This window comes from Mesocricetus auratus, unplaced genomic scaffold (genome assembly GCF_017639785.1).
Source record: "Mesocricetus auratus isolate SY011 unplaced genomic scaffold, BCM_Maur_2.0 Super-Scaffold_100013, whole genome shotgun sequence".
NCBI classification, from domain to species: Eukaryota; Metazoa; Chordata; class Mammalia; order Rodentia; family Cricetidae; genus Mesocricetus; species Mesocricetus auratus.
In genome coordinates this window covers 61,937,761-61,963,366 of record NW_024429196.1, presented here as the reverse complement: position 1 = coordinate 61,963,366, position 25,606 = coordinate 61,937,761, and the positions used below count along the sequence as shown (strand labels likewise).

General features: G+C 43.8%; 2 protein-coding genes across 3 annotated transcripts in view; one reads left to right on the top strand and one right to left on the bottom strand.

Annotated features, from left to right (window-relative positions):
* Positions 1–2,784, bottom strand: part of Sycp2l (synaptonemal complex protein 2 like) — a 58,637-nt gene extending 55,853 nt beyond the window's left edge. The window contains exons 1-3 of the mRNA XM_040755879.1: positions 2,661–2,784; positions 1,306–1,374; positions 50–187 (exon numbers count right to left, since the gene is read on the bottom strand). Of these exons, the coding sequence (XP_040611813.1) occupies positions 50–187; positions 1,306–1,374; positions 2,661–2,669 (216 nt within the window). The 5' untranslated portion in view covers positions 2,670–2,784. The remainder of the gene's footprint in view (positions 1–49; positions 188–1,305; positions 1,375–2,660) is intronic.
* A 4,057-nt stretch (positions 2,785–6,841) lies between these two features.
* On the top strand, positions 6,842–15,178 carry Gcm2 (glial cells missing transcription factor 2). Of its 2 annotated transcripts, none has more exons than XM_005066364.4 (5): positions 6,842–7,071; positions 10,481–10,733; positions 10,832–10,944; positions 11,669–11,794; positions 13,394–15,178. In XM_005066364.4, the coding sequence occupies exons 1-5, from the start codon at positions 6,982–6,984 to the stop codon at positions 14,321–14,323; spliced, it is 1,512 nt and encodes a 503-aa protein (XP_005066421.1). In that variant the 5' UTR covers positions 6,842–6,981; the 3' UTR covers positions 14,324–15,178. The 2 variants fall into 2 exon arrangements, with proteins under 2 accessions (XP_005066421.1, XP_040611812.1); XM_040755878.1 differs by having other exon boundaries at positions 11,669–11,836.
* Positions 15,179–25,606: the final 10,428 nt, after the last annotated feature.

Below are 25,606 nucleotides of genomic sequence, written 5' to 3'. Positions count from 1 at the left end.
AGTGCGCATGCATTGGCATTTCAGTCCCCAGAAAAACCAAACCACTTGCCCGGTTGATCCGCCTGTCGAGATGGTGTAGGAGAAGATGGTTGTATTTTTGAGGCACATGGCTCTCTTTCTGCTGGAGATACTCTTCTATCATGTGAAACCCTTTGCCGTGGAGTGCATCAGTAACAAGCGACTGAAGCTGGAAAGGAGTTTGGGGGTTACTAATTTTCCAAAGCGAATTTATTTTATGTCAAAATTTCAAAATAATGGTGTACTCAACAAAAATTCTGTGAGAGCTGGAGATGTAGCTCAGTGGTAGAGCTTTCACCTCACACAGGCAGGAACCTGGGTTCAAGGCCCAGCAAACAAATGAATAAATGAAATTTTGTGGCTGGGGATATAGTCCATAGGTTAAAAAAAAAGTTGTCTAGCATGGGAAAGACCCTCTGTGGCAACAAAATCACTGCAAATAATAATTACAATTCAGTGTGAAATAACACCAAGCAAAAAGACAATAAAGACATCAGTCTGGAACTACAAAATAGCAAAATGCTTGTTGACAATCACTCAATAAAATGTTAGCGTTCGACAAAAGGTCTAGATGTGGGGTTAGTGGGACTTCTTCAGCAGCTGCATCTGCTGGGGATTTCTTAGAGTTCACACTCTCCATGAACACTGTCTGAGTTGGACAACCATGGACTTGAGGAAACTATACTTCAATTACAGGTAAACAGGAGGAGGCACTCCGAAATGTTGCAAAGTCTAAATCAAAATATGCAAGCCTAGGCTCTCCCACTGAGGGTCAGAAAAACCGATAAAGAAAACTAGAGCTAACATCTAGAATAAAGCAGGGTCTTCCTTGCCTCAGGTCTTCCAGACAGTTATGTCTGGACTCCTGGTCCTCATCACTGTCCCTTCAGTGAAGCTGACTCTCCTGCCCCAGAAGTTGGTCAAGCATCAACTTAAAGGCAGGACCTCCAGGACTACCTTAAACACAGCAGGCCAGGTGCTTCCTTGTGCTACAACTCTGCTCTATTGGGTTTGGACACCTATTATTTGGTTCTGGGCAGGTGCTAAGTTCCCTGAGGATAGGCATTGAATTTGTTTCATTCCTAGCTGACTACTGCTACTTGGAATAAATGCTAGGTGCAGGGTAATTTACAATAGGGTTCAGGGGGGACAGTTGGAGTGGAATGCCACAGGAATGGTTATCATGTGGTACCACCATAGAGAAAGCCAAGATTTCTCTGCACTGCGGAGGAGCCACCCAGAATTCCCAACCATAACACATATGGAACAGAAAATAAACTTCATTACCCAGAAAGCACCGTGGGTCCTGCCAGCTCCAGTGTCCTCCTTAACAGACTGCAGAGGGTTTTTGTTTTTCTGTGTGCAATAAAAAGATGTTCTTTAAAAAAAAAAGTCAAAAACATGTTTCAAGTTCTAAAAATAAAAAGGAAAATGTATGCTTCTTTTTTGGACAAGTCTTGTTTGTGCATGTCACTAATCATAGGTTTAAATAGGAGAGTGCTTTTTTAAAAAATGTTTTATTTCCTTGTACATGGCCGGTGTAAAAAAAGTACCAGCTCATGAGCAAAAAAAAAAAAAACCAAAACAAAACAAAACAAAAAACAAAAAAAACAAAAACAAAAACAAACCAAAAACTAAATGTCCATGCAAGATTAACATAAACTTTACAGAAAGTGCCATAATTTAGAAAAGGGTTTTGAGTTAATAAAATTCATGTTTAAATTAAAACCTATATTCAAAATTTGTATTACAAGTTGTAATAAGGAATTAGATTCACAAGGTCCTCATATTTGTTTCCTAACATTCGGGCTTGTATAGTGAAATTTCAAGGCTCAAATAGCCACATCACACAAAAGAGGTTTCCAAACTTGTAGTGGATTGGTACATTTTCATCAAGGTACATTTTCATCTGCTTTTGCATACAGAGTCTCTTCGTTTACCCCTGAAAATTTCATGGAAAAATGCAGGGTACTCAAGATACATCTCTGCTAAATGGCTCTTTTTAAGTCACACTACTGTGGTACAGCCAGCACTTGGGAGGTCGATCGAGAGTTCAAAATTATCCTCAGTGACATGGAGTGTCTACAGCAGCCTGGGCAAATGAGACCCTGTCTCTCACGAGGCAAAACAAAAGAACATCTACTTTAGCTTAACAGTCCTATTTCTAGGAACTTAATTAAAATCCCTAATGTCGAGTGTATTTTGCTGTATTGTTACCATTGTTATGTATAAATAGAAATCAAAGACCCATGTCCATCTAGACTTAAATTTTTCACGAGCGGGCTAGCCAATGATAGATAACGAAGTGCTAAAAAGCCCGCTCCAGTGTAATGACGACCCTATCTGTCGCCAGGAGTGTCCTTTTCTTACTGGTGGCTGAGTTACGGGGACCGGGAAAGAGAGAGGTTTGCAGAAGCGAAAAGCGCACAACAGTTCTCTCAAAAGAGCTGTGGAGTTCAGTCCTCTGTTTTTTCTTCCCAGTAGCTTTTTGAGCCGCGGATCTCTGGACGCCCGAACCATGCTGGGGCTCAGTGCCCGTGGGGACTGCCTAGCCCGAGCGCAGAGAGGACGGTGTTTCCTCGGTCCGGGGACCCTAGAAGGGAGGCTGGGCTCTTCACGCACCCCCCGCCCGTATCACTCACCGCTGGCATCTCGAGGCTTCTAGCGACACGATGTCCCCAACGCCTGCCCAGCCCAGCTGTGCAGCGCGGCTTGCTCCTAAGAAGTCTGAGATTCCCACTGAGATCAAAGCGAGGATCCGTCCTGGGTGATTCTTGAAGTTCAGTCTTCTCCGGGAACTCCAATTAGATGAACCTGCTACCGAACTCTACTAGACTCCGGTGTTTCTGATCATAGAAGGCAAGCGCGCGAGTAACTAGAACAGGGTCAGGCTGCAGGTCAGGGCGCACACCTGCGAGGAAAGAGCTCACGAGCAGTAGAGCGGTTCTGAACTCGCACCATTGTGGCTGAAGCCAGTGCTCTCTGGAAACTGACCGCTAGGTAGCCTGAGTCACTCTGGGAGTTTGAGACTGATTTGGTTTCAGGGTCTCATTCTGCACTCTAGACTGACCCGGAACTCACTCTGTACCCCAAGGTAGTTAGAAAACGTAGAAGGCCGGGATTAAAGTGTGAGCCCCCAGGTCAGGCTCCCTGCTTCATCCTGACCAAACAAAAGATCCCTGGGAAGGGGGAATTCATGTTCAGAAAGTGTTGTGGTCCTTCTGAACCGGACTTGGACTTGAAATTACTAATACAACCCTGATACCATAAAGTAAAGTGTTACATGTTACCTTCGTCAAAGGAAGAAGGATCGATCGTATTTATTTTTTGAGACTCACTCTGTAGTCCAGGCTGACCTCTTACAGACGTGAAACACCTGCGAGACAGATTTTTTTAAAAAATAGCTTGTTTTCCAACCACTTCGTGTGTGTGTGTGTGTGTGTGTGTGTGTGTGTGTGTGTTCTAGAGACAGGCTGCTTTTTGTTGGGATATCAAATATGTGAACCCCGTGACAAAAATAAGTAGTGTTGTGGTTTTCTTTGTAAGCAAACAGTGCTGGAGAGTGGCTCAGCCTGCCACAGAGCCGGGGGACTTGACCTTGATCTCCAGGTTCCAGATGATAGAGGGAGAGGGCTGACTCCTGTAACTTGTCCTCTGACTTCCAAATAGCACTGTGGCATGTGTTCACCCCCCACACACAAATAAATAGATAGATGCCCCTCCATTCCAAACATTCCTTGTGTAACACCCAACTTGTATTACAACCAGGCACAATTTTATGCTGTGATGCTTACAGAAGGCCTTTGCCTACATGAACAAAAACATATTATTGTATCTACAAACCCTGCTAGTAAGCCCAAACTTGCAAGCATGGCAATTTGTCTAACTAGTACCGGATGTATCAGCTCCTAGAAAATATGATATCAATACACTGTAGTTAATTTGCCTATTTTAACCTTGCAAATCCAGAGGCTTGCTCCTCCCTTGAATTAACAGATTCTTACATATTAAGTATCAATCAAGAATGCGACAGATACGAATGTAGGGTATTTTAAGTCTATGCAAATACTGAAGTAGGAAAGAAAAATATAACCTCTAAAAAGTGGTGATCAAAATCCAACTTAAATGTAGTTTGCTTTAGAAAAACAAAAACTAATTTTTAAATATTATACAGGAAACATCGTTTTCAGAATTTGGGAGGAATCATATATTTCCAAACCCTGCAGTGACAATGCATCCCAACCTTCAGAAGTTATTAAAAGCAACAAGACAGACGCCAATACACCATAATTTATTTATATTTTCACTTTGATTATCTTCTTTTACTAACATATTTTACACCACACACAATCATAGGGCAACCTGAAGCATGTGTTTTCATTCTTCACAAACTGAATACCTTCTTGCTGTTTGGTTTTGTTTTCTGAGCCCGGGGTCTCAAGCAGCCTGTTAGGGACTCAAACCTTTGTTCCTCTTGCATCTTTGTCTCTACTACTGGGGTTATAGGATTGCACCATCATCCTGGGCTGAGTGTGGTGGGGCAGGTTATTTCCTTCCTCCTCCGGAGCAAACTAATATGCCTTTAACATGTAAATTACATTTTTTTTCCGTTTGTGTGGTGGGGGCGGAGCACTAGCTTCCAGGAGGCTGTCCTCTCTGTGGTCTATGGAGTCCAACTCAGACCTTTAGGCTTGTTTGGCGAGTGCTTCTACCCATTAAGTTGACTCATGGGCCCATCATTTTTGGGTTTGAAGGATCGGCTCTAGGAATCTTTCAAAAGGATAGAGGCGGGAACATTCTAACAATGTTTGCATGCGGTGTGGTCAGAAGTTGATCTTTATCCGTTTTCAGAGGTCATGTTAAATGGCTGTTTTTGAAGTTATTTTAATGTGTTCAAAATATAAATTATCTTAAGCTATCACGTTTAATTTTAAGCAAGCAGTTTAAGTTTATTTTAAAACAGTCAATAGTTTAAACTTAATTATTGAAAGACAAGCGAACAAAAAAGCAACTGAATGACAGAAGTAGCCCAGACCTTCAGTCAGTAGTAACAGGAGGGCGCAGTGGAAAGTGGAGACACTTCGTTGTCCCCCAACTACACTTCAGTAAGGTCCCTGTGAGAGCGATTTTTAGAAAAGAACTTTGGTGGAACGGTCTGAAGATGAACAACCATCTGCCAGGACTTTTCGTATTTAAAATAGGAATCCAGCTTCGTTCTGGAAGAAGAAAGCTCAGGAAATGCTCCCAGCGGGCAACCTACACCGCTTCTCTTTTTATTCTAACCGGTCCGGTAGGCTGCTGGGAGGGAAGCCTCGCTTTCTCTTCAGCTGACTCTCCCTAGCAAGCTCTTCACTGGAAGGTAGAGAGGAGCAAGATCCTGTTTCTTGAGGTTATCGCACAGAAACTGGCGGTAAAAGGCACCGGCTCTTTCGGGCTTTGCACAGAAGTGGGGATTACTTCCGCAGGATTACTTCCGCTTGCGAAGTGGGACCTGTGCCGCCCTGCTGGGTCTTAGATGCCAGTGAGCACCCCAGAACGGCCCTGAGCTGGGAAAAAGGGACCTGCATTGTGGGATGTGCTCTCTTGTTTTTATTTATTTAGTCGCTTATTTACTCACTTATGTATCCATCTGTTTTGGCTACGACGGACAATGGGAGGGTTCCAGCTGCAAAGCCAGCACGGGGAGGAGATTCTGGAAGCCAACTTTGCTCATGGTCCGGAATCCCGCACTGCAGTGACCAGAGAGATGCTTGTGGCTTTCTTATATTGAGTGTCCCAGGCGCCAAGCTGCCAAAAAGAGACAGATGAAAGAGAGACATCGCCTTAGGTGGGGGGAGCTTTCAGCCTTCTAGACAACATTCTCTGGTCCTCTTCCTAAGCCGCTGAGGATAAGAGTGGTCTGGGGATAGCAGCGACAATGGCAATACAGTCTGTTTACCGTGGGTGTCCTATGCCGCCAATACAGTCTGTTTATGTTTACCATGGGTGTCCTATGCGCGGCAGCTGAGAGCTCACCAACCCCTGGCCTCTCGTTAACTATGGATGCTGAGGGAGAGAGAAAGGAGAGGGACTTCAGGTGCAGTTTACTCTCCTCCCTCCCTCACCATCTCTCCTAGTGTCATCTGACACCGACCTCCAGGTTCACGTCCCAGCACTTTTCCCGGTGGTCAGGACTGTCCCAGCCTCATGTGCCTGGGCTTGAGGACTGACTGGAATGCTGAAGTTGCTCTCTGACCGAACCACAGAGCGCACGGACTTGGGAACAGCGAGTGCTGCAAGAACCCAGAGCTCCAAGGAGGCTGGCTCCTAGGCTGCAGGTGCCAGCTGCTGGCTCCCTGGCCTTTCCCACCACGCACTGGAACCTGCTCTGGGAGGGGGGGGGGGCTCTTTGCTGGAAACCCTTGCTTCCAGAGCTCCAATCCAAGCCCTCTGCAGAACCAGCAGAGAGGTTGACACACAGTTGGTTTTGGTTTTCAGCATAAATGAAACCGGTCTACTTGCTCCCCACGGCCAACTTCTTAGCTTCAGTTTCCCTTTGCTCAGCATTCTTGGCTGTGACTAGGTGGAAGCCTGTGGCTGGAGCTTCAGGTGCCCGAGGGGTTGCCCAGTAGAGGCAGAGCGGCAGGGTGGGTCCAGTGTAACCCTGCGTAAAGATGCTAGCATTCAGAGAGGCCTTTTCAGCACCGCAGGCAAGGACAGGGCACCACCTGGACAAACACACACACACACACACACACACACACACACACACACACATACACACTTCTGACTCCCTCTCTGTCTCTCCCTCCCTCTCTCTCTGTCTGTCTTCCTCTGCCCTCCTCCTATTTTCTCCTCCCTCCTCCTCCTTTCCCTCACCCCCCTCAGCCTACCTCTCATTTTTGGGAAGGAGTCACCCTGTGTACTCCTTGTTTTTATTTCTCTTTCAGGATCCTGGTTAGAGACTCCTGGAGGCCCCTACAGATGCCGGCAGACCCCACACAGGATGCAGACTCTTTGCTTTCCTACGGGATGAAACTCACATGGGACATCAATGATCCACAGATGCCTCAGGTGAGGAAGACACTGTGCTCTGGGTAAAACGTGACACTGTCCAGTCAAAGGGGAAAATGCAAGTCAATTCATGCTGAGACATGACCACACACACACACACACACACACACACACACACACACACACACAGGAGTGCGCGCGCTTTTGAGGGTCATCAGATCACACACACACTTCTGAGGGTCTTCAGCTCTCACACACACACACACTTCTGAGGGTCATCAGGTATGGAGGGAAGTTGGACTTTACAGAAAGCAGTTTAGAGACGTTTCTACTTAGAATGATTTACTTGTGCTTCTCTGAAACACACTAAAAGCAGCAGAAATACAGACCTATATTCCTAAATTGTCAGGTCAGACTCCATTCTGTCTCCATCACCAGGGCAGAACTGAGGCTGAGGCAGGAGGATTGCTACAAATTCAAGGCCAATCTGGACTATTTAACATTTCAAATACACCTCATTTCAAAACAAAACAACAAAAAGCCACACTCCTTACTCACATTTTCAAAATTCAAGAGAGTTTTGGAGAAATCTCAGCAAGCTTTAGTACCGATGACTCTCACATAGCTTAGCCAGGCACTGAGAGGTGACTAGAATCTGGAACAAATGTCCAGACTGGAGTGATTTATTCATTCCACTGCTTCTGGAGCCATCCCTGCCCCACACTCGCTTCCCTAACAGTGAAATGATCATCTGTTCAGGGTAAATTTACTTTTCATTATCAGAGCCAACTACAGGAAATGAACTCAGTGATATGTGTTTGGATCAAAACGAATGGCTTTTAAAGTCAGTCCTGTAAGAGTGTGTGTGTGTGTGTGTGTGTGTGAGAGAGAGAGAGAGAGAGAGAGAGAGAGAGAGAGAGAGAGAGAGAGAGAGAGAGAGAGTTTGTAGTGTAGTGCTTATGTGTGCACGTGCACACTTAGGGAGTGGAGTAGATTTGCTTCCCTAGCATCTGTGAAGGTGGGCTTCCAGTAAAGTCCCAGTTCAGGGTTTGAGACTTGGCATTTATTTGGCCTCTATGCTGTGCCAGATAACACTCAGAAATGAGAGGTGTGAGAGCAAGATGTGTGGCCTCTATTTTTATATACACGTGTAGAGTTTGACTCACTTGCTTGTGTCCAGCTTGTCCCCTTTAGCATTTCACAGGGCAACTGTTCTGAAGATAGACCTCAGCATTCGTGTCACATTGTTGTTGTCTTCTGTCACTGTAAGTCTCCATAGGAAACAGTCTAATTTTGTGTTTTGAAAATGAATCAGATACAAATGATGCAATAAGGACATGACCTCAAAGATGTGTAGACTTCCCGGTGAATAGAAATTATTTTTCTTTTTTCTTTTTTTTTTTTTTTGGTAGGGGGATCTGCTTTTATTTTTTATTGTGTGTATCGTGTGTGTGTGTGTGTGTGTGTGTGTGTGTGTGTGTGTGCGCGCGCATATAGATGGCCAGGTTTGCAAGGCAAGTGCATTTACCTCCTTTGTCATTCTCACTGGCCCAGGAAGTCTGCCTCTTAGTCAGGGGTGTATAGAACATGTGAGAATAGATAAGCACACTGAGGTTTAAACAGCAACAACAAAAAAATCCCCCCACCCTCGTGTGTGGGCACTCATACACACACACACACACACACACACACACACACTCACTCCAGCCCTTATGACTAACTAGGTGAGTGAGCAAAACTGTTCATGTGACCTTGAGAGAAACTTTGAACTTTTGTTAGTCTCGGGCTGATGTCTGGTCATCAAATGATGAAACTAGATAACAACCTCAAATTTTCCTCAGATTTACTGTCATCCTGTAGTGTGTGTGTGTGTGTGTGTGTGTGCTGTCAACACATTAGTGGAAATGAAACCTAATTTCAGGTACACAAAACACACACACTTAGAAACAAGCATAATAAAATCTTTCATATACAAAATGAAGGCAAGACTTGAAAGCTTTTGTTTTTAGAGCAGCAATCAACTGTAAATATTTTAATTTTGCCTTGCTTCATATCATCTGAGATTATGCAAATGAGAAAATGTCCCCAAATTGCATTCAATTCAAGGCATTGGGAGAAAAATGTGAAACTAGTCATTGCAGCCTTGTCTTTAGCTTACCTTTGTAATGTGTTCTTCTCCGTTTTCCCTGGAAGAGATTAACTTGAAGCATTTCCCCCATCTTTGAGATTTTGGTCATCAATTTAAATATTGGCATTGTCTAGAAAGGGTGAGATGTCTGTAGATCTGAAAAAATTGCTTTTCAAAAAGCAGAATGCTTATTTCCTACTTCCACATCATATATATGTGAGCTGTGAAATTCAGGGAAAAAATATACTTTTATTTTCTTGTGCCGGGAGAGTCAAGGGCTGGTACACCCCCACACACACACACACTGGTAATTCTGACACTCAAGACGTACAGGCAGGAAGATTAAGAGTTCAAGGTCATCCTCAGCTATATAGGGAGGCCAGCCTGGGCTACACAATAGTTTGCCTCAAGGGAAAAAAAATGAGCTAATAAATAGAAAATGCTAAGGGTCATTTATGTTGAAACTTTATAGAAAAGGACATTTGTCATATTTTAAATAAAGCCTGAGACAAAGACCATCAGACTCTGTTGCTAAATTGATGCTCAATACTTAGATATGACACATTATTCCAAACTATGGTCCTTTGCTTGGGTGGGGACAGGTAGTCCAGTGTCAGGCATAGTTCCCAGTCTTCCAAAGCTCACAATTTACGCTGAGGATTATTAGGTCCTCCAGGAGAGTACCCTTTGAAGCTTGCAGATCTAGGGCAAGGGTGCTGAGGAAGCTTACTGCCTCTGAGCTCCCGGGATCGTGGTTGACATGATTGACAGGTTTGGGACAGAGTGCCAAGAGCTTTTGGAGAAAAAGTACTGACCTCAAGATATTCACAAATTAAACTGTATTTCATCGGAAAAACGTTCTGACCTCTTTTAGCCCTGACTCTCTGAAGATTTGAAAATGTCTTCAGCATCTAAACACGCCAAAAAATGGAATGTCAGCCACAAGGAGCCCAGGCTCTGTAGTCAACTGCGGCTTAAACATCTGTAACCAGGCCCTGGTAGCTGCGTGAACTTTCACAAGTCAATTGACCTCTCTGGTCTCCGTGACCTATTCTATAAAATGGGCCTGATAATTTACCCTGTTGCCCACACGTAGTATATTAATATGCATATGCCATTTGGAAATCTTATAAATGTCAGTATCTCAGAAACATGCATTATTAGGATTCGCCAGGCATGTGACTGGCGATTGACATTGTATTCTAGAATAATTTGGGGGAAATGAAGATTTCTAGAGTTACAAAAAAGCCCTGTTTTATCTTCCAGTGCTTGAAGGAAGTTAAGGCAGGGTGCCTGTGTTTCGGGCTTCCTAAGGCCTCTTTTGTGACTTTCTTTTCCCAGGAACCAACCCACTTTGACCACTTCCGGGAGTGGCCTGATGGCTATGTGCGCTTCATCTACAGCAGCCAGGAGAAGAAGGCTCAGCGCCACCTGAGTGGCTGGGCCATGCGCAACACCAACAACCACAATGGCCACATCCTTAAGAAGTCCTGCCTGGGCGTGGTGGTGTGCGCACGCGCCTGCGCCCTGCAGGATGGCTCGCACCTGCAGCTGCGGCCGGCCATCTGCGACAAGGCCCGGCTGAAGCAGCAGAGTGAGGGCAGGACAGCGCCGGAAGGGTGGCTTTCCACTTCCTTCGGAAGGTGCTAGGCTGTAGGCTGAGCTTAATATTTCTCCCTCTTGGATTTGCAGAGAAAGTGTGTCCCAACTGTCACTCAGCTTTGGAGCTGGTTCCTTGCCGAGGGCACAGCGGATACCCTGTCACCAACTTCTGGAGGCTTGATGGCAACGCAATATTTTTTCAGGTGAGTGGCCTCAGACGTCATTTGTACTAAGTATTTTTAACCATACAACGTGGAGCAAAATGCCTGCCATCTGTCCTGGAGATTAAATGACAGATATTCTGTAAATTCACTGGTTTCTTAGGAATCAAGTGACAAACAGTTGGCCAGATTTTGTTGTTTCCCAGACAAAGTCCGGCTGCACAACCCAGCCTGACCTGGCACTTGTTAGATAGCCCAAGCTGGCCTTGAACTAATGATCTTCCTGCCTTAGCCAACTAAGTGCTGGAATCACAGCAGTATGCCATCTTGCATGGCTTGGTGTGCTCTTAAGGGCCAGATGTACAAACACAGTCACACTCATGGGACAGAATAAGTGGGTTGCCGGCTACCTTTTAAGTTATCTATTGTCCTTGTTGGATTTTTTTTTCTTTGAGAAACAGGGTCTCAATAGGTAGCCTAGGATGTCCTGGAACTCACTGTGTAGCCCAGAATGGCCTAATACATACTGTGAATCTCCTGCCTCAGCCTGCCAAATACTGGGATCAGGAAGGAACTAGCACAACCAACTAAGATGTCTAGTATTGGTACGTTTTATTTTGAATAACACTTTGTAGTTTTGAGGAAAAGTAAAAACAAACAACCTTAGCAATCAAGGAAAGGCCTCATTCGGTTTGGACTGATTCCTAGCACAGCTTACTTCCTTCCAGAGAAATTGATAGACAACTCAATATCTTCATTAACACAGGCCAAAGGATTTCATGATCACCCCAAACCAGAAAGTAAGTCAGAGACAGAAGCTAGAAGAAGTTCCTTCAAGAGACAGATGGCCTCTTTCTACCAACCACAGAAAAGGAGTTCCAGAGAGCCTGAGGTAATGACCACTGACACCACCTGGAGCTCCAGAGAGCCTGAGGTAATGGGCACTGACACCACGGGGGTCTGTGTTCACTTAGGACACACTGACAGATAACTGAAATATGAATGCTGTGTAGCAACTGCAAAGGTTTAATTTCATATGAAAATTACGTATCTCTAGCAAATGTCATTAAGTCAACACTTTGTTGGCGGTGCTAATCCCTTCTTTAAAATAGGCGAGTGATACATTAGAATGTTTGCTGACTTTAACAAAGGCAGTTGTCCCACAGGAACAAATGTAGAACACCCTCATCACTCAGAGCATTCCTGAATCTGCCCTGAATATTCTCTATTCTGTAGATTTCCCTTACATGCACACCATGGTAAAGCTTAATTTATAAACTAGTATGCTAGTGGATCGATAATTATAACAGAAAAACAACTATAGCCATACATTATAATTCAAATCATTTTAAACTTCATGTGCTGTTTAGTTTTGAAATGTTCCACTGGGTGGGGGAGGGAGGGCTAGTGACCCAAATCTGAAACCTCAAAAGGCAAAATTGTGTTAAGGAGAGACTATTGTATGTGTGAATCTACACTGAATTAATAGGGTGACCTTGAGAAGGTTTTTCACAATTTTTGTTAGTTTTCTGTTACTGTAGCAAAATACTTGAGACAATAAACTTACAGAGAGGATAGATTTGTTTGGGTTCATGGTTTTAGAAGTTTTCAGTCTGGTTGTGGCGATCCTTGCTTTGGAGCCAGGGACAAGGCAGCTCATCATGGGGAGGAGTGCATGATGGGAGATGCTCTTTACCTCATCACCTGAAACAAAAGAGAAGAAAGAAAAGAAGGAGCCAATTCCCAACTGGCTCAGACTCTGCGGACAACACACCTCCTGTAATCTATAATCTCCTCCTATATCCCCCACTTTAAGAGTCCGCTGTCTCTTGATGGTGCCACACTGAGGGCCTAAAACACATGGATCATTGGGGGACACTTACGATCCAAGTACTAACACAGTGTTTATGAAGAAACAGATAACTCTTCCCTAGTCAACTTCATCACATTTGAGTTTCCACCAAACCACGCCGAGCAGGCCGTGAGCATGTGCAGAGCAGACCCTGGTATTGTTCAAGCCCTTCCACACATCAAGTGCTGATGTAAGAGTTCATGCATTTCAGGGTCACAGAAACCCTCTGGAGAGCTGGCTGCAACTGAATCCTATACAATGCTGACTTAAGGCCCAGAGAAAGAAAGCACCAGTTTGGTTAGGAGAGACAGGGACAGGATTTGAAGGCAGGTCTCAGTGGCTCCTAGGCCTCCACTATCAAGAGCACATGGATGAGAACAGAAACATCCATTGCTCAGCCACCCTGTCTGGCTGTTGGGGACCTTCCTTGTTTCAGCACATTCAGCAGCAGCCTCTGAACCCCAGGCCCAAAGTGTGAATCTCAGCAGAACCTGGTTCACCACGCAGAACCCAATGGCAGGTGTATTTTATTTATGCACTTGGCTGTTGCTGTAGATGACTGTGTTCACAACATGTACATATTGTATGTCATTGTATGTGTTGTGTGTCATAAGTCTGTATTTGTGCCCTTTTTTTTAGGTAGGAAGTACTCAGGATTGCAGTGGAAACCTCAGTAGCATGCCTGCCCTAGAAGCCACAGAACTGCTTGAGATGACTGGTGATACCAGCTTCCCTATTACAGCGCAGCCCTGCCCTTCCTTGCCAAACGCTGATGTCCACAGAGTTACCTGTGACCTGGCCACCTTTCAAGGGGATGCAGTGCTGACCTTTCAGAATTATTCAAATCCAAGTGTCTATTTGCCCAGACCACCTTGGAGTTATGAATTGGCAGATCCTGTGGGTACAAGTTTAAGTCCATATCCCTCCCTGTATAAAGATTCTTCCAGTCTCCCTGATGACATAGACTGGGTTCATCTAAACTCACTACAATATAATGTCAGTTCATATGGCAGCTATGAAAGAAGCTTGGATTTCACAGCTAAGTATCATGGCTGGAAACCTACACATGGAAAACCTGGCCTTGAAGAGAGGGTTGATTATGGGCAACGCCAGGCTGTGACCACATGCCCTTATTACAACCCAGAGCTGCCCTGCAGGTACCTGCCAGTGCCACCAGCAGGAGCCCGGGCCCTGCAGACCGTGATCACCACCACAGTGGCCTACCAGGGTTACCAGCACCCTGCCCTGAAACACAGTAACAACACGCAGGAGGTCAGCACCCTGGCCAGCTGCACATATGCTGAAAACCTCCCGATGCCCATCTACCCACAAGCCCTAGGCCCTCCCGATGCAGTCATGCAGGCAGCCTCTCCTCTGGAGACAGGCCCCGTGAAACTTCCAGGAGATTGCCAGGTCCTCAGACCCACTCTGGCTTTTCCTCAAGAGACAGATCCCTCCAGGACAGATGGAACGGATGCATGGGATGTGTGTCTGTCTGGGGTGGGCTCTGTGACAGGTTACTTGGATAGAACAGGGCAGCCTTTTAACTTTAATAGTGAGGACTTTTAGAAGGATCCCGGGGTACACACCCCATGATAATGGAGTGCTTGCAAAAAAAATACTTGCAAAAGGGCAACCACCAATTGTTGAGATAATTCACTTTGTATGTTTCATTGTGTGTGTGTGTGTGTGTGTGTGTGTGTGTGTTTTAGCACAAGTGCAAGCTGAGGATATCGGTGTGAAACAATGGAGAGGATGCTGGAGTTTGCATAGCATTTTGAAGCCCACCTCCACACAGGCTGTTAGGAGTGTTAGTCTTCCAAATGAACAAATAAATGAGCCGAAGGCCTGTGACACATGGGTCTGGAAGGTTCCTATTCTTAGTCTTAGTCTTTTTGTTTTAGACTTTTAGGGAATTTCACACCGCCATGGACAGCATCAAGAGGCTGTGAGTAGCTTCAGAACGGAAACCTGGAGAGAAATGTATGAAGTTTAGCAGACATTCTGTTACCCTGCAAGCTTTTTTTCATAAATCAGCTGATAAATTTGTAAATCAAGAGGACTCCTGCATAACCTGGAGTGCTATGACACCTGTGAACTGATGCTCCCAGAAAAAAAAAAAAACAAAAAAAAAACAGGCAAAACCTCACCTGTGTTAAATTCCACGATGTTGACTGACTGATAAGAACTTCTGGAATGTTGCAGGTCTGAAGCCATATCTGAGACTTTATTCCCTTAGTAGTTATTTATTGCTTATTGTTAAATAAATCCTTTTGGGGTGTACAAACAGATCCTGAGTCTCCACTGCTCAAAGGCTAAGAATGTTATAAAGTAGCATCTTAGGCCCATAAAAATATTTTTTCTGCCTTACTGTATAACCTGCTTGCCTGTTGTTTCCACAAATATATTTTTCAAATACCTTGATTTACGAGTTCCTTTGTTCTATTGCTATAAAAGCTTCATGAAAGGACTACTGCCTTGTTGGAACATGCCATTGGGGCAACCTGAACCTCATGCTCACTTATAGTTAGCTCCATCATAAATTATCTCTCTTTTCCTCTGTGTCAACATACCCCTGTAATCCCAGTACTCTGGAGGCAGAGGCAGGAGGATGCAACTGCAGCACTTACTGTAGGTGGCTTTCCAAACATTAATTCCTATCAGACAGCTGCTGTGTTTCAGGAGTCACTCAGGATAGAGTTCAGACCTGTAACTTGCCACTAAGACACAGCTCACTGCATTGAAATCGTAACCTGTTTAGACACATTTCAACTAGCTAAGCTGACAAAACTGAATCTATTTGAATAAAAGATAATTGATAACACACAAAGTTAACCTATGGAAGAGTTCATGTTTACCAACAAATCTGTCGGGTTCAATAGTTCTTACTCAGTCGCTGGTTATTCAGAGGCCACCAGCATTTCCGTCCCTTGTGTGAACTATCTATGACTATCTGCTGTAACTGGAACACCCTGGAGATCCAGTTCTCTGATGAGGACAAGTTGCCTTGAGTCTGTGAAATGCTACACCAGGCACTCACTGAACCAAGGGAGCAGCAAGCGATGACAAATAATCCATGTTCCCAGTGACCTGTGTCAGTTTGTGCAAATGCCAGGAAATTAAATTCAAGGTGATTCTCAGGAATGTGCCATAGATTGTAGCTCAAAAGTAGTTGCTAGATTTGAGTATTTCTTGAGCTGGAAACATGAATTCCAAGTTTTTCTAGAAAAGGTAAATATATCCAACAAAGGTAAATATGATAAATATGTCCAAAAAGGTAAATAATCCAACCAAGTACAAACACATGCAACTTATATTCCCAGTGATCAATGGCTTTTTGAGTGTTTCCTAGGGGAAAGTCTAAATTAAGTAAGAAACCTATTCTAATACAGAGCTGTCCACTGCTACAAAGGGTAAATTCTCCGGTTTTGATTGGACATTTGCTGTGGTTGACTATCCTACTGTGGAGGACAATTCAACTGTCAATCAAGACACCTATAACCAAACAGCTGGAACAATGCATTTTACAAACCTCAGCCAGGCCAGCTGAGGTTTTACCTAAGTAACTCTGGCGTCAGACCCGTCAGGGTCCAGCCCCTCTACCACTTAATGGACTTTGGAATCCTGGGTAGTTCAGGCCAAAAAGGGCAGCTTTCCGGAAGTTCCATATTGGTGGGTGTTCTCTGGAGAAACAGAACCAGCAGGGGACACTTGCATGCATGCACACATGCATACTCACTGACATGCATGCTCCCACACATGCACACTCCAGATAGCTCCCAGCTTACAGCTTTTTGACTTTACAATGGCGTGCAAACAATGGCATTCAGTAGGAACCATGCTTCTGATTTTCAGTTTGTCCTTTTCCTACACTCAAGACATACCTGAGCTAGTTTTTATGACACTGGGCAGTGACCTGAGCTCCCAGTAAAGTCATCGGAGGGTAGCTTGCTATCTTCTAGTGTGTTGGTAATCTAGGGTACTCAGGGAGGGTGTCCTAACACATTTACAGCATAAAATGGGGCTGATGGGTCCATCATAAGGTAAGCACCTATGCACACATATGTGTGCATGTGTGTGTCATGTTTATGTGTGAATAACACACAAGCACAGAAAAATGGGGTTTTGTTTTTGTTTTTTTCTGGTTCAGATCCTTTTGTTTTGTTTTTTAGTCATTGACTCACTGACTGTGTGACTAGCAAAGCTGAAATCTATAGGGCAGGCTGTTAGACAAGAAACACCCAGGATCTGATGCTGCAGTTTTGGGACAAGTTCTTTTCTCTGGGAAACATCAATGTTTTCTCAGAAACCCCTAAAATGATTGAATACACATTATCAAGGTCAATTTACATAAGGCCAAGTAAATTGCAAAAGTCTATCACATTGCAATCTTCCTCTTCTTTTTTGTGATAACTGAATGTCTGATAACAGACAGTTTAAGATGTTAAAGACTGCTGGGTGCGGTAGTGCACAACTTGAACCCAGCACTGCAGAGTCAGAGGCAGGAGGAACCCTGTGAGTGCCAGGCCAGCCAGAGGTACACAGTGAGGCCCTGCCTCTAAAAACAAATAAAAAAACAGAGTGTAGGGCTAGGGAGCTGGCTGAGTCAGTAAGGTACTTGCCACCCGGCATGAGGACCTGAGTTTGAACCCCGACACCCACATAAGTCAGGCATGCCCACAGAATCAGCTGACCCGAGCTAGTGAGAGATCACTGACTCTGGTCTGACAAATGGGGAACCTGCATAAGACCAAACTAGACTCCCTTAATGTAGGTGACAATGGTGTGGCTGGGACAATATATGACTTAGTGGAGCCCATTCTATATGGAGAGATACAGGGGGTGTGGGGTAGAGAGGTGCCTTGGTCCTGCTTCAACAAGATTATGGGACAGACTTAGTAGACTTCCTAGGGGAGGCTTTACCCTCTTGGAGGAGCAGATGGGAGGTGGGGGGGGGAGCGGGAAGAGAGGAGGGAGGGGGAACTGGGATTGGAATGTAAAAATTAAATTAATTCTAAAAAGAAAAAAGGTCAGGCATGGCACATCTGCGCTGTCCACTGAGGGCCAGGTGCGGGTGACTCCCTGGAGCTCGTTGATGAGTTTCAGGGTTAGTGAGAGACCCTGTCTCACAGGAGGTGGAGAGTGGCTGAGAAAGATACTCACCATCTACCTCTGGCCTCCACATGTACAAGCACACACTTGTACACACCCACATGAACATGTATATTTGTCATGCGCACACGCACAGAGAAACAGAGAGATGACAGAGACAACATAAGAAGAATTGTTAGGAACAAAATATAAAGGGGCTAATTTCATATTAGTGACTCTGCTCAACTTGGAGTTTACAACAAAAGTGAATCCACCCAATCACCTTGCTCTTGCTGGTGTCTGTGCTTGTCTCCTGGACTGGAGATGATGACGACTGGAGGCCACACTCAGCTTCAGGACACTGAAATGTAGTGCCACAGAAATTTCTGAACCCAGAATCTTGGGTTTGGGATGGTTTGATTATTGTCTTTGAGGTTGACTATTGACTTAGATTATCCTGTAATCACCCTGTCAGTAGAATGATGACAGTGGGCGTCCTACCCACAGAATTGTTATAGATCAAATATGGAAATGTTCATCCATTCTAGGTGCTGACTAAGCTGCATCTTCAACCCTTCCTTTCATCTATCTATCTATCTATCTATCTATCTATCATACATACATATATACATACATACATACATACATACATACATACATACATACATACATCATCTATCATGGGGATCTCATTATGTAGACCTGGCTGACCTGAAACCAACTCTGTGGACCAGGATGGCCCTTGAACTCACAGAGTTCCTCCTTCTTCTGTCTCAAAAGTTCTGGGATTAAAGACGTGTGCCACCATGCCTAGCTTGTTATACTTTTGACATAGGCCTCACTAAATTGCCTAACCTTCAACAGACTGTATAGTATATAGCACAGGCAGACCTTAAACCTTATAATCTTTCTACCTCAGTCTCCTTAGTACGGGCTTGGAATACCAGGTCCAGCTTGAAAGTGCTTTGCACCACTAATTCAACAATCTATCTGGAGCCTCCACTTTACAATAGAAAAATTTTTGGTACCAGAACTACAACAAAGGCTTGAGTATGTCCCCTAATGTGATGTTGCTGAGAGGTGAGACATCTAAGAACAGAGCAGATACTGAGATCTGTGCCTCCGGTTCAAGTAGATTTGTTATAGAAGCCAGGACAGCCCTAGCTTGCTCTCTGCCACCCTCTAGCTTTCTGCCATAGCAAGACGGTCTTTGCCAGGTGCCAGCTTCTTGATACAGTATTAGAGTTTGTTTGTTTTAGCGGAGCAGAGGATTGGCTTTTGGGAGATACCAGCAAGGAGAGAAGGTTAGATAGTTGCTACTCAACCTCTCTGAGTGTACAGATTTTCACCCCAGTCTTTGATCTCCAAGCTTGTTTATAAATAGAACGATAAAAATTTAGTTAAAGCTCCTTTTAGTTGTAGCAGCAGAGCCAGGTGGCTGCGGGAACAGAATCCCCACCAGACTGCGGCCCAAGCAGGCCAGTAACTGCAGAGTCACAGTTGCTGGCTGAAATAGCAGTAGATTTAGGAGCAGCCACTGTGCCGAAGATAAAACAACATCTGGTTATGATACCTAGGTACAGTTCTCTGGAGCTGGTTCTAATGTCTATGTGTGGAGCACTGGGGCAAGTACTGCTGGCAATGACTTAACATGAGCTTTGCAAATAACTGAAAAGGAAGCATCTAAGAGCTCCCAGCATGAGAAAATGGCCAATGTTTAAGGGGTTGGGTGTGCCAGCTATTACAGTGTGTACATGAACACAACCACCATGCCATATCCCCTTAACTTGTACAACCAGAAAACCCAAGCAAAGAAGGCTGGAACTGAAAACTAAAATCTGAAATGAAAGCAAACCCCACCACAGGACAGGTAAACAACAGATTGGACGTGTTCTTTCTCAAATGTGAAAACCCTTTTACAGACATCATCACCTGCTTGAACACTGCTTTATAGAAATCTAGGAGCAATAAATATGTCCATTAAATGAACTGTGCAGGCCAAGCATTCTTGAGGAGCAGGAATAGCTAACTTGTTGTAATGAACAATGACTAATATTGGCAAAATGAAGGCCTTGAATTCCTGAGCATAACTGGCAGAGTCTCCTCACAGTGCAAACATCCTAAACCATTCAACCCATGCCCACTATGACCCAGGAATTCCACAAACACCCCCAAACAATTAAAAACATATTTGCACTAAATACATAAGGGGCTGCCATGGCAGCTTTGACTAACAAAACACGAACCAACAAGAGGGTGACTAAACAAATGCTGGCAATGTGGACCATGACATCCATCTGAGCCAGTAACTTCATGACTCACTGCAGCTGGACGGGTGAACTTTACACACTGTGTGTTGAGGGAAAGCCATGAGACATGACCGAGCACAGGCTCCGTGACTTGGCTTTTGTGAGATTACACAGTGAGTTACCTTGGGTAGAAAGTAAGAGGTACCTGAGTGCTCACGGACTCCAAGAATGTTGGGACTGTGGAGAGTCTGCGTGCTAACCAAGGTTGTGGTGACTTGAACACACAATCATAAAAACACAACAAAGACTGTACCCAAGATCTGGCATCTCGTTGGACTTTTTACTTAAATTTTTAAAAACATGAATTTTTTGGTTTTCCCAGAATAAAACAATAGTGCCTATATAAATAGTCACTTGCCAGTTTAATGAGTCTAAAGACTCGGAGAGTCTAAAGTCCTTTCATCCTCCTCTGCATGAGTTCATGAGAATTCCTACATACCTGATGAATTGATCTTTTAATGTATATAACTGGTAACACCATAAACTTTCTCCCATAAAGGACTATAAGTGTACTTAAATATTAAAGATCTCTAAAATCTCAGAATGGTCTCCTATAAAAGCCATATCCAAAAGTCTCATAAAATGATTTCTTTTAATGTGAAAGTCAGAGTTACTTTCCACAAGTGAGGAAGAGCTGCATAGATTTTTGGGGGTGTTTTATTCAAAACATATCTCCCACGAGCCCCTTTATGACCCAGCTCACAAATTGTTCATTTTAAGAAATCAAAGAGGCTAGGAGTGAGAACTAGAATTTCATCTGTCACTGGGCCTCATCATGTCCCTTGAGTAGATTTTAAATCATATTTCAGAGCCCTTGAACTTCATCTGGGGCAGTGACTGGATATCACGTTACTGTAAAATTTTCTAAGTCAACGAACAAAACTATCAACAGAGTCAGTGGCCCTAGAAGCATGTTGATAAGGATCAGTTCCACAGAGTCGTTTTGACAGAAGCAGCACACTTGATGTGATATAATTGATTGCTTCCTTCCAGGCAGGGCAGCCTCAGGACTGATCGCAGATGGAGTGAGGTGAGCCGGACAGTGACACCCCTGCTGCTGACAGGCCAGATCCAGGTCCCCAGCCCTTGCCTGGGGCCGCTGAGATCCCAAAGGTGTCCCTCAGGGATGTTTTTGTCTGTTCTGCCAGGTGTTTCGGGTTTGCTGTCTTTTGATCTTCTAAATATGGACCTGCTCCAATTCTACAGCCCCTGGGAACAGAGTGAGACAGGTGTAGAGGATCCCAGTTCTGCAATGGCATCCAGCTGAGATGCTGTTGGCCGTCATTATTGCTCTTCTAAAAGACAGCAAGCATGAACACCAGTAAAAATCAACATACTGTTGCTACAATGGAAAGTCTACCTAAAGGGGAAATTAAGTAACTTGTTTAGAAGTCCTTTGGGAAACTTTCACATTTTTTTAAAACTTTCTAACCATTGAATGAGAACTTCTCATCCCCCCATGCCCCTCTAGCCTTGGCAATCTCATTCTTTCTACTCTCTATGGTATTTTAGATACTCCGTCACAGTGCAATCTCAGGGTGTTGGTTCTCCTATGAGTGGCTTACTTCATTAGTGGGAGTCCTCCATGTATAGCAAGTAGCTGAATTTCTTCTTTTGTTATGCTGAAAAGCACTTTGCTGTCTGCCTGTGCCGACTTTTCCTTGTCGGCTGTCAGATAATTAGGCTGTTGTGAGGAATATGGCAGTGAGCTTCCTTGCAAAGCTATGTGAGATCATGATCAAGTATCTTACATATATGCAAAAAATTAGTTACTAGAGCAAGCACTATCTCTATTTTAAATATTCTGAAGAATTTGCAGGTGCAACTCACAATAATTTAGGTTCTAGATGAGATTCCAGACCAGAAAAATAACATAAGACAAATAATATGGGTTTTAGTTTGGGCCAGCAAGATGGCGTAGCAGGGAAAGGAAGCTGACACCAAGCCTGATGGATGACCATGGGGATACAAATTGAAAAGGAAGAAGTCAAAATATCTTGATTTGCAGATGATGTGATATTACACATAAGTGACCCTGAAAATTCCACTGGAGAATCCTACAGGCGATAAACACTTTAAGCAAAGAACCTGGGCACAAAATGGATTCACACACTCACAAAAAAACAGCATATATATGAATGACAAAAGGACTAAGAAAGAAATCAGGAAAACAACACCCTTCAGATTTTTTTCAAATAATATAAAATATCTTGGGATAACTCTAACTAAGCAATTGAAAGACCTGTATTATAAAATTTTTAAGAAATTGAAGAAGAAATCAGAATGTGGAAAGATCCCCCATTCTCATGAATCAGTAGAATTAATACAGTAAAAATGAAAATCCTACCAAAAGCAATCTAATTTGATGCAATCCCCATAAAAATTCCAACACAATTCTTCACATTTCTTGAAAATACAAATTTCAGCTTCATAGGGAAACACACACACACACACACACACACACACACACACTCACAACCTAGGATAACTAAAATAATCCTGAATAATAAAAGAACTGCTGGAGGCATCACCATCCCCAATTTCAAGTTGTAATATAGAGCTATGATAATTAAAAAAAAAGCATGGTATTAGCAGAAAAACAGACATGGTGATCAATGGTATGGAATTGAAGACCCAGACATAAATCCATACACCTATGGACACCTAATCTTTGATAAAGAGTCATCTAAACTAAAATTGGTAAAACTGGATAGTCTGCATGAAGAAGAATCCAAGTAGATCCATACTTAGTACCCTACACAAGATTGAACTCCAAATGAATCAAAGAGCTCAAGATAAAACCAGATACACTGAACCAGAAATAAGAGAAAGTGGGGAGCAACCTAGAACTCATTGTTAGCACAGGAATTAAGATCAACAATTAATAAGTGGGACCTCACAAAACTGAGAAGCTTCTGTACAGCAAAGGATATAATCATTCAAACAGCCTACAGAACAGGAAAATATTTTTACATAGTGCAAACACATTTGTCTTTTTGTTTTTGTTTTTGGTTTTGGTTTTGGTTTTTGGTTTTTTTTGAGACAGGGTTTCTCTGTGGCTTTGGAGGCTGTCCTGGAACTCGCTCTGTAGACCAGGCTGGCCTCGAACTCACAGAGATCCGCCTACCTCTGCCTCCCGAGTGCTGGGATTAAAGGCGTGCGCCAGCAAACACATTTGATAGAGAACTAATATCCAAAATATGTAAAGAACTCAAGAAATGACATGAAAAAAAACCCATTTTAAAAAAGGAGGTACAGCTCTAAACAGAGAATTCTCAAGAGGAAACTCAAATGGCTGAGAAACACTTAAAGAAATGTTAAACATCCTTGGTCATCAGGGAAATGAAAATTAAAACTACTTTGATATTTCATCTTACACCTGTCAGAATGGCTAAGATCAGCAACACAAGTGATAGCTCATGCTGGAGAGGATGTGGCGTAAGGGAAACCATCTCCATTGATGGTGGAAGTGCAAACTTAAGCAGCCACTATGGAAATCAGGGTGACAGCTGAATCCCAACCCAGGAAGACTGGGATTGATCTATCTCAAGCTCCAACTATGCCACTCTTGAGTACTTAACCAAAGGATGTTTCATCCTACCACAGGGACACTTGATTAACCATGCTCATTACTGCTCTAGTCATAATAGTCAGAAACTGGAAACAACCTAGACATCCTTCAACCGAAGAGTGGATAAAGAAAATGTGTTACATTTACACAATAGATTATTACACAGCCTGTTGGGCCTAAAAAAGGCTTGGATGCTAGGCCCAGTGTAAGCTCCTGAGCCTGACTTTGAGTTTTGGGCTCGGATGTGAGGCCCAGTGTAACCTCCTGAGCCTGGCTAGAGTTTGGTGACTTGTCTCTAACCTGTAACCTCCACGTGGGGGTGACTCAGCCAGATCTGATGCAAGTTTGCCCCCTGCCTAGCTACCTGCCTGCTTGGTGGAATACTATTGGCCCTTAACTCCTCACGTCACCTTACCCTATCCCAAGATTCCCATCCCCTACCTCAGTCCTATATAAGTTCCTGTGTGTTGGAATAAATCGAGATCCTGCTTCGACAGACTCCCGACTCAGTGTGTTTTTTTTTCCCCAGTAACTAATGGGGGGAGGGTCTGAGTCGCCGACACTCACCATCCTGCTCAGCCCCCTGGAAGAGGCCAGCTGGACCGGCCCTCCCCCCCGCTCTACCTGCAGGGAGGACCCTGCAAGAGCCTTTAAAGAAAATGAAATCATGAAATTCAAAGGCAAATGGGTGGAACTAGAAAAAAAAATCCTGAGTGAGATATCCCAGACTCAGAAAGACAAATATAGTACTATTTGATTATATGTGGTTATTAGCTATTAATTCTATGACAACCAGCCTACAGTCTGTAAAAGGACAGTGGTTATATAGGAAGTAAAAGGTTAGGGAGGGACAGATAGATCTTAGTAAAGGGAAATAGTAGATAGTTATGGATGGATGAGCTAGAATGAGAGGATTAATTGGGAGGGAAAGGCAGATTGGGATAGAAGAGAGACTGTGGGGAGAGGCAGCTAAAATTAAGGGTCATTCGTGGGGTAGTATGGAAACTAACACAGTAGAAGCTTCCTAAGATATATAAATATATGAAGGCTGTCTAAATGAAATCATCAAATAATGAGGGAGACAGCCCCACAGGACACCTGTTGTCACCAAATGAAGCTTCTAGTAATGGAGGTTGGGTTATATACAATTGAGTTGTTGGCCAATGGAGTCCCAGGGGAATCTCCACACAACCCAGGCTGATGCCAAGACTATAGTTTGTTCTCCACAAACTGGGGGTAAGACCCCATTGCTGAAGACAACACCTGCACAGCTCATTGAACAAACAGAGGTTGAGCTGGTGCCTACAAAGAGCCTTCATCCCTATGTTCTAGTATCTTTGGTACACGCAGGTACTCTGCATGCTACCAAAAGAGAAATGTAAACTCCAACCCAGCCAAAAAACCCTTTGATCTAAAATGGTGTTCTTACTTCAAGATATGCTCCTGCAATGGAGATACAAAATTTGTGCAAGTAACCAACCAGTATCTGGTTTGACTTTGGACCCACTCCACTAGATAGAACTCATACTGGACACTGCTTGGGTGACCAAGAACCTAGATTAGATAGTCCATGAATCTAGGGTAAAACCAAACACTACTGATCTAAAAAACAAAAGTATCAACAAAGTGACTCCTAATGACATTCTTCTGTTCTGATAGATCAGTGCCTGGCTCAGCCATCACCAGAGAAACTTCCTCCTACAGCAGGTGGGAACACACACAGAGACACACAGCCAGACAATACGCAGAGAGTGAGACCTTCATCACTCATCCCTAAATAAGATGTCTTTATCAAATTCCCTCCCTCTGGGGCTCAGGAAGCCCCAGAGAAGAGGTGGAAAGAGTGTACGAGCCAGAGGGGATGGAGGACATTAAGAAAAC

What these genes read in the sequence shown, in the direction of transcription:
- Gcm2 (XM_040755878.1), top strand. Translation starts at nt 6,982, where the DNA reads ATGCCGGCAGACCCCACACAGGATGCAGACTCTTTGCTTTCCTACGGG. An exon ending in ATGATCCACAGATGCCTCAG is followed by an intron (nt 7,072 to 10,480) that starts GTGAGGAAGACA and finishes TTCTTTTCCCAG; the next exon opens with GAACCAACCCACTTTGACCA. An exon ending in GGCCCGGCTGAAGCAGCAGA is followed by an intron (nt 10,734 to 10,831) that starts GTGAGGGCAGGA and finishes TTGGATTTGCAG; the next exon opens with AGAAAGTGTGTCCCAACTGT.